We start from the raw sequence: 12291 nt of genomic DNA, 5'->3' as shown, positions 1-12291 counted from the left end.
TTCTACCAAACGCCCCCTAAAGAAATGGTGAAACACAGCTACCGGAATATCATGATTAGATTGCGTATATATTGAGTTTTAATACAACGCTTGCCATCTCCAACTAATCTGAGATTAAATATCATATCCATTTACCGCTATTATTATGTACGAGAGAAAGTATCTGCGCGTTGCGACAGTGAGATTGTGGGGTGATAGGTCATAGGAGGTGACAGCCAAATTTTTTAGCCGTACGGGCTTTGCCCTCGAATTTAAAAATTCGTCGAAAGTGTATCAAATGACATCTCTGACATGAAATTTTAAGAACATCCATATAGTTTTATAAGTTATCGATGAACGATTTGTGAGATAAAAGATTTTGAATGAATTAGAGGAATAAAATTATTTATGGAGGAAAGGGGAAAAATGAGTGGTTGAGATTTGAGAAGAGAAATGAAAATGAAAGTTGAAAGTTGTGAGGCATTGATGTATGGTACACCATGCATTATCATGTATACATTATTGAAATTGAAAGTTAAAACCTTATTTACTTTATAATATAGTATAGAATACATATTAATATTTGTTCAAAAAGCTTTATTTTCTCATTAGGTTTATATCTGTTTACCGCTTTTATTATGTATATCTCTATCTCTACTACATTATAAAACATTTGTTCCCACCATTTTTTCAACTTTAAGTAAGTGAAATCCTCAAAGACTCATATCACTTATTCATTATACCATTAGAGAAAATTTCAACCGCTCATTTTTTTTTCTCATTTCTCAAATTTTAACCACTTATTTTTCTCTCTCTTTATAAATCATTTGATTCTTCCAACTCATTCAAAATCTTTTATCTTAAAAACCGTTGATAAATTATAAAAATTATATGGGTGTTCTTAAAATTTCATGCTATTTCATTAGAGATGTCACTCGATATACTTTTGACGAGTTTTTTAATCCGGTGGCGGAGTCCGGACGGCTAAGACATTTGGCTATCACATTTTATAACCTATCACCTCCTATGACCCAAGGATGAAACTTTTAAGGGGCCAAAGGGGGTTCCAGCCCCTCCAAATTTTTATTTTTAATACCAATTTTTTTATATATTTTTCAAAAATAATTTTCATTTTACATATTAGCCCCTATAACAAAGTTAAATTTTATGTTTCATTGAATTTCGCCCCTCCATAACAATTGTTCAAGTTCCGCCATTGAGTATGACCTATCACTCCCACCATTTCACCGCCGCAACGCGTAGGTATTATGTCTTGTTTGTTCAAAAACCTTTATTTTCGATTAAAAATCATTTCCGCTTACCGCTTTTATATTATGTATATTTGTTCAAAAAACTTTATTTTCTTACAAGGTTTGTACGTAGCTTCAAGTTACATTGTCAATTAATCACAATTTCTTTTTAAGGACCATCTGTGCGATAAAATCTTTTTTATTAGATACGTTCAAATTGATGATGCTGAGATGTTCCAGATAATTCCAATCCATAATTCAACAACATTTATGTGCCTAAACGCAGCGACTCATTTTCTATGTTATTAGTGGAAAATAGGTAAATTTGTCTTGTCCTAGCTAGGAGACTTTTAAAAACACTTATTTGATAATTTTTTTCAAAATCATCAATAACTTTCATAAGGAAAAAGTAGAAACATTGTTGGGGAAATTTCCGTGGAGCTAATTACAAAATGCAGACTAACAAACTTTCTCGGAAAAATTGCAACAGATGATTGTATCTAAACGAATTATTTTGTCTGCTCTTTGTATGGGAGTAAACGGCAGCAAGTTTTAACTCAAATTGGTACGAGTATATATTTTTGCCCACACTAAGATTTGAACCCAAAACTTCTTAGTCACAAGCTTCACCATATACTAATTCATCTATTGATAATTAGTTAGTCAAGAGCTAGCTAGTCGACCATCATGAATCACTATTCACCCGAGCATAGGCAGACCTACATAAAACCTAGGGGTAGCACGTCGGGTCCGTTAGATTCATGTAGTGTAAATTTTTTTGGATAGCGATGTATTATTTTTTGGTGTTACGGGTCAAACAAATATGAGATACCCGTCAATGTAACTATTTCAAAACTTTCATAGATTATCCTAATAATAAAACTTATAAAGACGTACTTGTGCAATTAAATGATAAATGGAAACTACCAAATTGCCAAAAACTCTTAAACATTAAAAATCATAACAATTTAGTCGGTATCGTTATTTTATGTCGATATAAGGCCAACAATACAAAAACTTGTGCTACCCGTCCCCATGAATCTTGGGTCCGCCACTGCACTCGAGCGAGGTTAGGAAGTCTATGTTGTTTCGGGTATAAACACTAATTCACATGAATCTTGACTCAATTAAATGAGCATGGTACCTGCGCAATGTGGTGTCGGTGTCAAGTGGTGTAGGTTGATTTGTAAAGGTGATATTGGAATCTTTAAAAAGACAAAGACTTAAAGTGTTAGTTATTAAAATATGAGTTTATGGTGTAAATTAATTCTTTAAGGGCAAATTTGATAATTTATAAAACTATTTCTATAGTAGGGGTTTATTAAGAACAATTTAGTACTTTCGTATGTAACATTTGAGTAACATTTTCTATTTGTAAGAGGTGAATGATTTTTATAAAGGAGTACTAGCACTGTACCCGCGTGATGCGGCGGTGGTCGTGACGGCGACAATATGGTGGTGGAGGTGAGTGTTGTTGGTGGATGCGACGTCGAGTGATGTAGATAATTCATATAAAAGTAATTGATTTAAAGGATTAATGGAGATATTTTAAAAAATAAATGATTGATAGTGTAATGTAATTATTAATGTTAAGAGAATAGTGTATGTGAAAATATTTTAAGGGATTATAGGTGAAAATATTACATGGAGGGCATTTTAGACATTTTCTTCCATGTAACATTCAACATGGGGTATTTTTTTTAATAAATACTATCAAATAGATTTAGATATACATCTAAACTTTTTGTTTAAACAAAAACAACACACTTTACTAATTAAGTCATTACAATGCATCTAAATTATTTTATTAACATTACATCAAACGATATAATTAATCACAATTTACGTATTATACTGGTAAAAATTCGGAGTTTCATGATAAACATAATCCATATATAAGGGCGTTTGGTATGAGAATGAAAATGAAGATAGTATTGGAGATGGTAATGGGTTTTTAACCCCAACATACGACGTAGAGTAGTAAACATGCAAGGTGAGAAAATATAATGCAAGGTAAACTGTAAATAGGGGACGTGAACTTACAAGGTGAAAAATATAAATTAGTAAAGACGTTTAAAATTTTTATTTATATAATTTGTGTTTGTTTTTATTCTTGTTTGGATTGGTTATAGTATGGATTGTGAAGTATAATTAGGTATTAAATTTAAAACTAAAAAATTGAAAGTAAAAGGAAAAGCTAAGGTCGTAAGATAGCAAGAAAAACATGTAAATAAAAAGGTAACAAAAGATCTTAAATTTAAGATAAAATTAAAAGATATGATAAAATTGCAAGTTTGCAACTCTTATTATCGAGGTATAATAATATCATGCATCAAATAATTAAACTAATACTAAACAACTTTTGATACAATCATGATTATGGATTAAAAAAAGAAATTGTCATACCTTAAAAATTAAATACGTATTTAATTTCAAATTTCAAAAATAAATCCATTAAATAAACATTGAAGTTGACAATTTCTAATGCATACCTGATAAACACGACACGACACAACTCTGGTCTTAACAAATTTTGTGTTTAGTCTTATCAAACTTGACGTCTAAATAGGTCTGAACCTACTAATACGTGAAAGGCCTATTAAGACCTGTAACATATACGTATTAAATGCAACCTATCAAGGAACATACTAAGACACGATAAGACGGGTTAACATGTCTTTTATTGTTTTTTTTTAATATATATTAATATTATGTCTTAAGAGGTTTCATGTCTTTAACAGGTTATTTAAGAGTCTCAGTGGTTTAAATTTAGGATTTAGTTAACAGGTCTTTTGCCAAGTTTTATATCGTGTAACCTGTTAAAGATTGTGTTTATAAAAACTGACATGATTAATTATCGTGCGTGTTCGTGTTTGAACTTAACATGGTTGTGTCGCATTACGTCGTGTCAGACACAATATACCAGTTCTAATAAACACTGTGTACCATTTTCATTTTTATATGGTTGTTTCAAACCACATTCTTAATAAATCTAGCTAAACTTACATCTTTGATTTTTCTCATATGTATTGGATTCGACTTTTTAGAACGACAAATATATGAGTTTTTTCTTTTGAATCATGTGTAATAATGCAAAAGCCATTTTTTTTTCTTTTAACTTTTAAGCCTTTAAATTACAAAATATGTCATTACTATAACAATTATCACTATCCATTAATTTATTGAATGTCCCAAAATACCCTCATTCTTAACCTAGGGTTATTTCACAAACACTACAAAAAAACACAAATATTATCTACCGTCTTCAACAACACATTCCACATAGCCGTCCAACCTCTTCACTCAACCGACGACATATTATTTAATTGTTTTTAGAAGATGTCGCTGCAACGCACGAATACCTTTCTAGGAGATTAAAATACTTAAAAAAAAAAATATGGTTCTTTCGAACCATACCCTTAATAAATTACATAAATTAATTAACACTGCTTTAGTTATCAAGCTTTCGTCTGTATATAATCTGTCTCATTCTGTGTTTATCAAATAAAATAAAATATACGAGTAATAAATAAAATAAAATAATATAGTCATCCCTTTTACTCATATCTATATCCCTCTCCTTTTCTTTTCCTTCCCCTTTCTCATTGCAAGCTGTGTATATTAATCAGATTAGATTTAATTTCAATCATTATAAGTAATCATTAAGTAATTTAATCAAAAGTATAATACTAATACTAATAATCATAATCATCAATTAATCATGGAGGTTCGCCATGAATCCCCCATGGACAATATATCAGCAACAGCCGCAGCACCGGAAGAACGTCATCTTCCGTCGCCGTCTAAACAGCCTAAGCCGTCTCCGCTTCCCGTCGATTCTAATTCCGTCACTCAACGGTCTTTATCTTTCATTTGCTCTTTTTTTCAAAAACTATTTTTTCTCTAAATTTCTATTTAATTGATTAATCAATTGTTTAATTACTATATTAATTTTTGCAGGCTTCAGAAAGAACTTATGGCACTTATGGTATGTAACAGTATAGCATTTTTTCTTCTTCTAGAAAGCCTTTAATTGTTTAATTAGGTTTAGGTTTAGTTGCTGTTAATTAGGTATTTACACATGCATGTATTGTGAAGGAAATCTAATATTAATCAAAGTAATGGATGATTAGTGAAGTTGTAGTTCTAGTACACACACAGTATTCTGTATTTATATATGTATATCATATATGTTATTATTTATATCACTCTGTTTACAAATGATATTAAAATTATATTAATTTTGTGTTTTAACCACCCGTATGGCGATTTTTTGATTTAAAACTCATATGTTTTTGACATTGATAATCAGTTATCAATTATATAAATACGTATCTACCAATGTGTGTGTAAGAGAGAATGCGTTTTTCATACATAACTTAAATGATCATCTACAACAGAGTGATATCTTAGTCAAGTCGTTTTTATTTTGTGCTTCACAAATCACAAACATATAACTGTACTTGTTGAGGTCTTTTATGAATATGTTTTTTGTGTTATAAATTGGAAATACTGATAGTTAGCATGACAATTTTTGGTTGTGTATATTGTGAAATGTTCATTTGAAAACTAAAAGTTGTGTGAAAACCAAAAAACTGGCCAAACACACTGTGATTTGAAGCTTAACACAATGTGTTTATAGCTGCCCACCACCACCACCATCATTCCTCTATGCTCCTGCTCCGGCGACACCATGGCAGAGCCATGGCAGTAAGGGTCGCCCGTACCGTATCAAACCATCACACTATCTCTTGGATCGCCGCGCATCAAATCCACACCATTCCCATATGCGTCCGGCTTCCAACCCCTTAGGCTACCGAGAAGGGCCTTGAACGGCGCAGCTGTTCGATTAAGGGTTTTGCCCGTACCGTATCACAATTTCCGGAAATGGTGCTGGTGGTGGTGGGCAACTTTAAACATATTATGTTAAGTTTCAAATCAGAGTGTGTTTGACCAGTTTTCTGGTTTTCTCACTACTTTTAGCTTTCAAATGATCACAACCCTAACACCCTGTGTATATTAGTAAACTATGTGTTGTGTTTTTTGTTGTTTATGTGTTAGTATGAAAAATATGTCAGCAATTGGCATTTAACTTAAATCTGCGAATCCAGTTTTTCGAGGAACATCTTTGTTTTTTGTGTGTTGTTCTTTGTTAATTGCAATCATTCTATTAACTTACATTACGTCTGTTACTGTTAATGTGGGCCACATGATTATTCACTTATTTTGGTGAATAACAATTTTGTTTGTTAATCTGTGTAGATGAGTGGAGATCTAGGAGTATCTGCATTTCCAGAAGGTGAGAGCATATTTACATGGATTGGTACAATTGAGGGTGGCAAAGGAACTATGTATGAGGGTTTGTCTTATAAACTCTCTTTACGTTTCCCTCTGGACTATCCTTTCAAGCCCCCTCATGTTAAGTTTGAAACGATGTGCTTCCATCCTAATATTGACCAGTTCGGTAACATCTGCCTGGATATCCTTCAGGTATATAAAATTGTTTTTCTTATAGGAAATTTTAATATAATATTCCTGCATATATGTATTGTGAACTGTGACTCGTCGTTCTCCATGACTGACATCATGTGTTTAATATTTAGTTTATATATGCTCAGAAAAATAAGCACTTTAGCTTAGTTATAGGATTGATTTTGAGATCATCGTTAATTTCAACCTTCATAGTTAGCTAATTATGTTCTCAGGTCCATAATATTATCTGTTACTGTTCCTTTTGCAGGACAAGTGGTCATCTGCTTATGATTGTCGAACCATTCTTTTGTCGATTCAAAGTTTATTAGGAGGTATGTGTGAAACCCTTCGTTAACTAGTGTTATCATATATTTATATCAGTGCTTATTGTTTTAGCTCAATATAATCTGTTCTCATGCAGAACCTAATATTGATAGTCCTCTCAACAGCTCTGCTGCTGCACTTTGGAGCAACCAAGAAGGTAGATGATAAGTTTTATCTTTTGTTGAAATCAAAAGCTTTTAAATTGTTATATATCTCAGGAAAATCCAAAAATATGATATTTTGATGCTGTTAACTTGTTAATTAGCTTATTTTCTGTCTTATACAATGATTGATTATCTGACGGTATTTCTGTTATGTTTCTCAAAAGTCACTGTTAATAGTTTTTGTCATCTTCTTTAAATAGAACAGATAGTTTTAGAATTTGATATAGCCAGAATACATAATAATTAAAACTGATATGCCGTGTCCCTAATGATAATTTTGACACTCTAAAGTAGTAAATAATGGCAAAAAGGATTCTGCCATGGAATGATCAAGTATCAAACATCAACTGATAAATAGGAATTAAAGAAGCATATGAGACATTTCATGGTATATTCGGCAATAGAGATGGGAATTGTTTTAGCTCTCATGGGAAATTAGTATTATTATTCATCGTTACTTGCATCTTTTCTATTATTTATACATTTTGTCGACTCTGTTTGTCAGATTACAGAAGAATGGTACACAAAGAATATGCTGCTGGAGAAACATTTGAGAGCTGATATACAAAATCATGAGTCTGCTTTTTTAGTAAGAACAGTATTTTGTGAACTCAGTGGGTTTACATTGGACAATGTAAGTAAATCCATTCATTTGTATGCACAGATTCTCTGTTGTATAGTTGGGATTAGCTGCCCTAATAAGACCTATAAAGGGACTCGAGTAAACCTGCATATGCACTCTAATAATGCGACGATAACTCATAGTCTAAGATTCAAATGATTCGACAGGTAGCAATAGACATTCCTAAAATAATTTTTAATTACACAACTTTAGGAGAACCTTGCATATCATAATTACTTTCAGCACGTAATGTAAAATCATATCTTTGTGTAAAGATGTATAGAAGAATTGAATAAGAAGACTGAGTTTTATTTGCAGAATTAAAGAAGACAAACACAACCTTTTTGTACATCATGAGATAACCTGTACGTACAACTTATTGTTGATTTTTAGACATTGTTGTACACAATATTAAAGTTCCTCCAAGCCAATCAAACTTGCTTAAATGATCCATCCCTGAGTACTTCAATTACAACATCTAAATGATCCGTGTCAAAAACATTATATGGATCATTGTATGTCAATGCATCCCTGGGAAAGACTTCCTTATTACTAACAATTTCATCGGTTAACATAAATGGTCCGGTTTCCTTGTAAAAATCTGTGTTTTCAGAGGATGGGCCACTGTCGTCACCTTGAAAGAGTTTGGGAGAACATGTTCCAATCATTGGAGGAAGCTCTTGACCTGCAAGAATTGAGGCCATCAATTGAATTTCGTTGAACCTACGATCTGAGATTATGTCCAAGTTGGCGTTTGTGATCATGTACGATGAAGGGAGCTCCCGTGTTATGATCGAAAATGGACCATCCATCAACTTATTCTTTGGGTTTGCTTCTACCTCTGTTTTTTTCTTTGAATTGTTGCCTTTTTGACGAATACGGCATAATACCCAGTCATCCAGCTGCCAGTAAAATCAAAGAACATAAAAACATATAAGCAAATATACTGGTGTGTAATTAATACCGCTGCATGAGTGGAAAACCAAAAATTTAATCAGCAGGAAGGATTTTATTACTCTCATTGATCCAGTTTGCCTGGACGACCGGCTGGATGACTCTGGCAAACGATACTCGCTCATTGTCCAGCTAGTCTTGATGCTCTTTGTTGGATTGCCAGTAAAGAACGCCAACGCCTTTTTTACTCCTATCTTTCTCAAGCCTGAAGAAGCAAAAATGGGTTTATCTTTCCCTGTAGCCTTCCAGAAACCCGAGCCTGCAGATCTTTTAGGCCTTGACCCATTTGGGTATTTCCTATCTCTTGGGGTGAAGAAGTACCATTCATCCTCCCCGAAGAATGCTTTCACTGCCAATCAAACAACAAATGTATCAGTCCTTATAAAAACAACCATAACATGATAGAAACACAAGAATCTTACAGGGTAGTTCCCAAGGGTTAAACTTGTAAAGCTCGATTTCACCTATCACTGAATCTGGAACTGAACGTTGATTCACTTTGTTGAGTAAGTAGTCAACGATGAGTTCTTCGTCAGAGGGGTGAAATCTAAAACCGGGTGGGAGGTGAAGAAAGCCTTTTCCTCTCTCCATGGTTCGATCGAACAGGAGAATTATTATGGAACAAATGCTGTTTATATTGAGTTGTGAAGTTCAAGAGGCAATATAAGACAATAACAAAGTATAAAACTAAGAAATGTCTTTTTCCGATACGTAAATTATATAATGAAGATTTCAATTTTAATGAAAGATGCGGGTGTTATCATTTATGTTGGCACATTGTGAACCCCGTCCCAAGGTTTTGGAGGGAGGGACACCCGTCAGGTCGTTTAACGTTATATGATACTCTAGTAACAAAGTTATAAAGATATTGATTTCAACTTTTAGATATGTTATTTTTTTCATTCTCAAATAGCTATATAATTTGCACTGTACATACGCTAACCATAAAATTACAGGTCACGATACAAATATACATATAATGATAAATCATACATACGTTAATGTACTATACCATATAATAGGAGAGCCTGAGAGCTAGGAATCTGTTGCCGATGTTTTTTTTTGTTTTTTTTTTTACATTAAATGGTTTCAAAATATCTGCTAATACTTGTGTATGTGCTTTGGACTATTTCTTTAAAAAATTCTACAGGTTATGAGTTTAAAGTCATGTAAAGTGTCCAGTAATTTACCAGAAACAAGAATTATGCATAAATCTTGAAACTATAGCAATTGGAGTTGGTTCCATAATAAGGAATATGTTTTTGTCTCAACCCATGTCTCTTCTACCGTGACAGCTTCTTCCAGACTGTCGTAGCTACAAAAAGAGCTGGATTAGGATAACGATAATCGTCTTTTACGTTTGACAAAACTTCGATGACACCCATGTTTTCATTTGATTGTTTTTTGGTCCTGAAGTTTATGTTTGACTTTCTATAGTTATACATGTTTATAATCAAGTTATTTGTGAGTCTAAGTAAATTTTTGACATAAATTCAGGTGAATTTAAAATCATTGCTAATGTATACAAATACAAACGTACGCGTATATCATCCAATAGGTTTACTAATTTTTATAAGATCGATTTATGCTATTGATTGGTTATATATTTTTAGATTGGTCTCAATGTAGGTAAAAAAGGTTCAAAACTTATCGTTTTTGGTGATGATGTGCTTTTAAGTTTTCTTTTAAACTTTACTTACTCATTTTGGTTTTTTATTTTTTATTTTTTTTATTTATATTAAACATATATATATATATTTATTTTTTTTCCAAAAAACCTCTTTCATCATATTTATGATTCCCAAAATGTCATCCACACACTACAACATTAAATTATCATATCTACCCTTATAACAAATTTTCACTTCTAAAACAAAATTTTGTCGCAACGCGTGGATATTATGATCGTGTAGATAAACAACTCTACTAAAAATTAGCAAACGATAGTCAGTACTCTAGCTTAAACCCTTTATAATATGTTATAATAGTATAAGTTAATGTCTCAAACGTTCGTGCAAGTCATCGGGCGTTAACTCTTTTCTAATTCTATAGTACTTACTATTTAGGTTATCAAAAGTGTTTTTTTTTTACTTAATAAACAAAAAACAATTGTATTGACTTAATCCATACAAACATTACTTATTCATTCAGTTACTTAATGGTTAAAAAAACAAACAAGCCTACGTACTATAATGCATCACGTACATTAGACACATAGGATAGCGTAAATTATGCATTGGTTTGTCTTTATCGATAGCACGAGCGGTTATTATTTGAATTATAAAATATTATTGTTATAGGTAGACTAAAAGGGTATAGTTTGATGGCATATGGTGAGCCGGTGAGAGGTTCTATAGATTCCTGAAAGCCCATTATCGCCGGCCTTCAATAAGCAAATGTCATATCCACATGTACACTGTACACATATTGTATATGCATGTATTTAGAAGCAGCAAATAAAAATAAAAATACTGTAATAAGGTCTTTTTGTGTAGAGGATAATCTCCGGTTATTAAACATCATAACCAATGTGTTAACGTGTATAAAACCTTGAAGGTTATTGTATCTAATTGTTAATTGATAGAGATTACAAAAGGCTATATTTATAGAGTGGCCTAAACCTATGAGAAGTGATATTTGTACCATTTATTTTGATTGATGTACCACAATTGTGCATTATTGACTTGTACAGTCAGTTATATAATTTGTACATTGTGGTACAGTAATCAAAACTGGTGGTACGAATATCACTTCCCTAAACCTATACTTGGAAAGTAATATAAGGAAACTAAAGTATGTCTAATATCCCCCCGCAAGCTAAGGTCGGGGAGCGACCTTTAGCTTGGATCTTCTGCTGAGGAATCGAGCAGCGGAAAGTGGCTTCGTGAAGACATGTGCAATCTGATCATATGTGGAACTGAACTGTATAGATAATTTTCTTTCTGCAACTTTTTCTCGAACAAAGTGAAAATCTACTTCAACATGCTTTGTACGTGCATGAAAAACTGGATTTGCTAAAAAAATATGTTAATCTAGGTGAATAGTAACGAGATGAACCAATATGCAAAATGGGTAAGCCCTTACCGTCACCAACATGTAGATTGTCGCAACCATAATAAGGTTGTGTAATATCAAAAGGTGATAAATCTTTTGCAACGTGGTTGTTTGATCCCGTGTCGCAAAGCCATGAATTAGATGCTTGTGAATGATGGTTGGCATAATTGACAAGTGGTTGTCTCGTCCGAAAAGTGGATGGGTCACGATTTGGGCATTGTGATGGAATATGAACAATTCCACAGTTGTTACACGTCCCATAAATTTTATTTCGAAAACTAAACATAACTGAGTTTCGATTACCTTCTTGGTAGCGGTTGTTAAATCTTCTGTGAAAATTCTCATTGTTTTTCGAGTGACTCGTGTAATACCCCTGTGAGTGGGTAGATGTCGGTCCTATTTGTAAACCAAGTTTGGCAACCAATTGTTGTAGTTGTTGTAAGGTGTCCATATACATCTGCATATTCTTCAA

The 12291-nt window shown here is 32.6% G+C and overlaps 2 protein-coding genes across 2 annotated transcripts; one reads left to right on the top strand and one right to left on the bottom strand.

Moving 5' to 3' along the window:
* Nucleotides 1-4786: 4786 nt before the first annotated feature.
* LOC122611366 (probable ubiquitin-conjugating enzyme E2 C) lies at nt 4787-7970 on the top strand. The gene is made up of 6 exons (XM_043784392.1): nt 4787-5087; nt 5190-5217; nt 6492-6719; nt 6970-7033; nt 7123-7182; nt 7695-7970. Exons 1-6 carry the CDS (start codon nt 4951-4953, stop codon nt 7748-7750), a joined length of 573 nt encoding a protein of 190 aa, XP_043640327.1. The 5' UTR covers nt 4787-4950; the 3' UTR covers nt 7751-7970.
* Nucleotides 7971-8242: 272 nt separating this feature from the next.
* Nucleotides 8243-9356, bottom strand: LOC122595976 (NAC transcription factor 29-like). Its single transcript, XM_043768469.1, is given in 3 exon segments — nt 8243-8713; nt 8828-9115; nt 9117-9356. Coding segments are annotated over 3 exon segments (999 nt in total).
* Between the last annotated feature and the right edge of the window lie 2935 nt (nt 9357-12291).

The sequence above is a fragment of the Erigeron canadensis genome, chromosome 1, assembly GCF_010389155.1.
Source record: "Erigeron canadensis isolate Cc75 chromosome 1, C_canadensis_v1, whole genome shotgun sequence".
Lineage (NCBI taxonomy): Eukaryota > Viridiplantae > Streptophyta > Magnoliopsida > Asterales > Asteraceae > Erigeron > Erigeron canadensis.
This window is presented reverse-complemented; position numbering and strand designations above follow the sequence as displayed.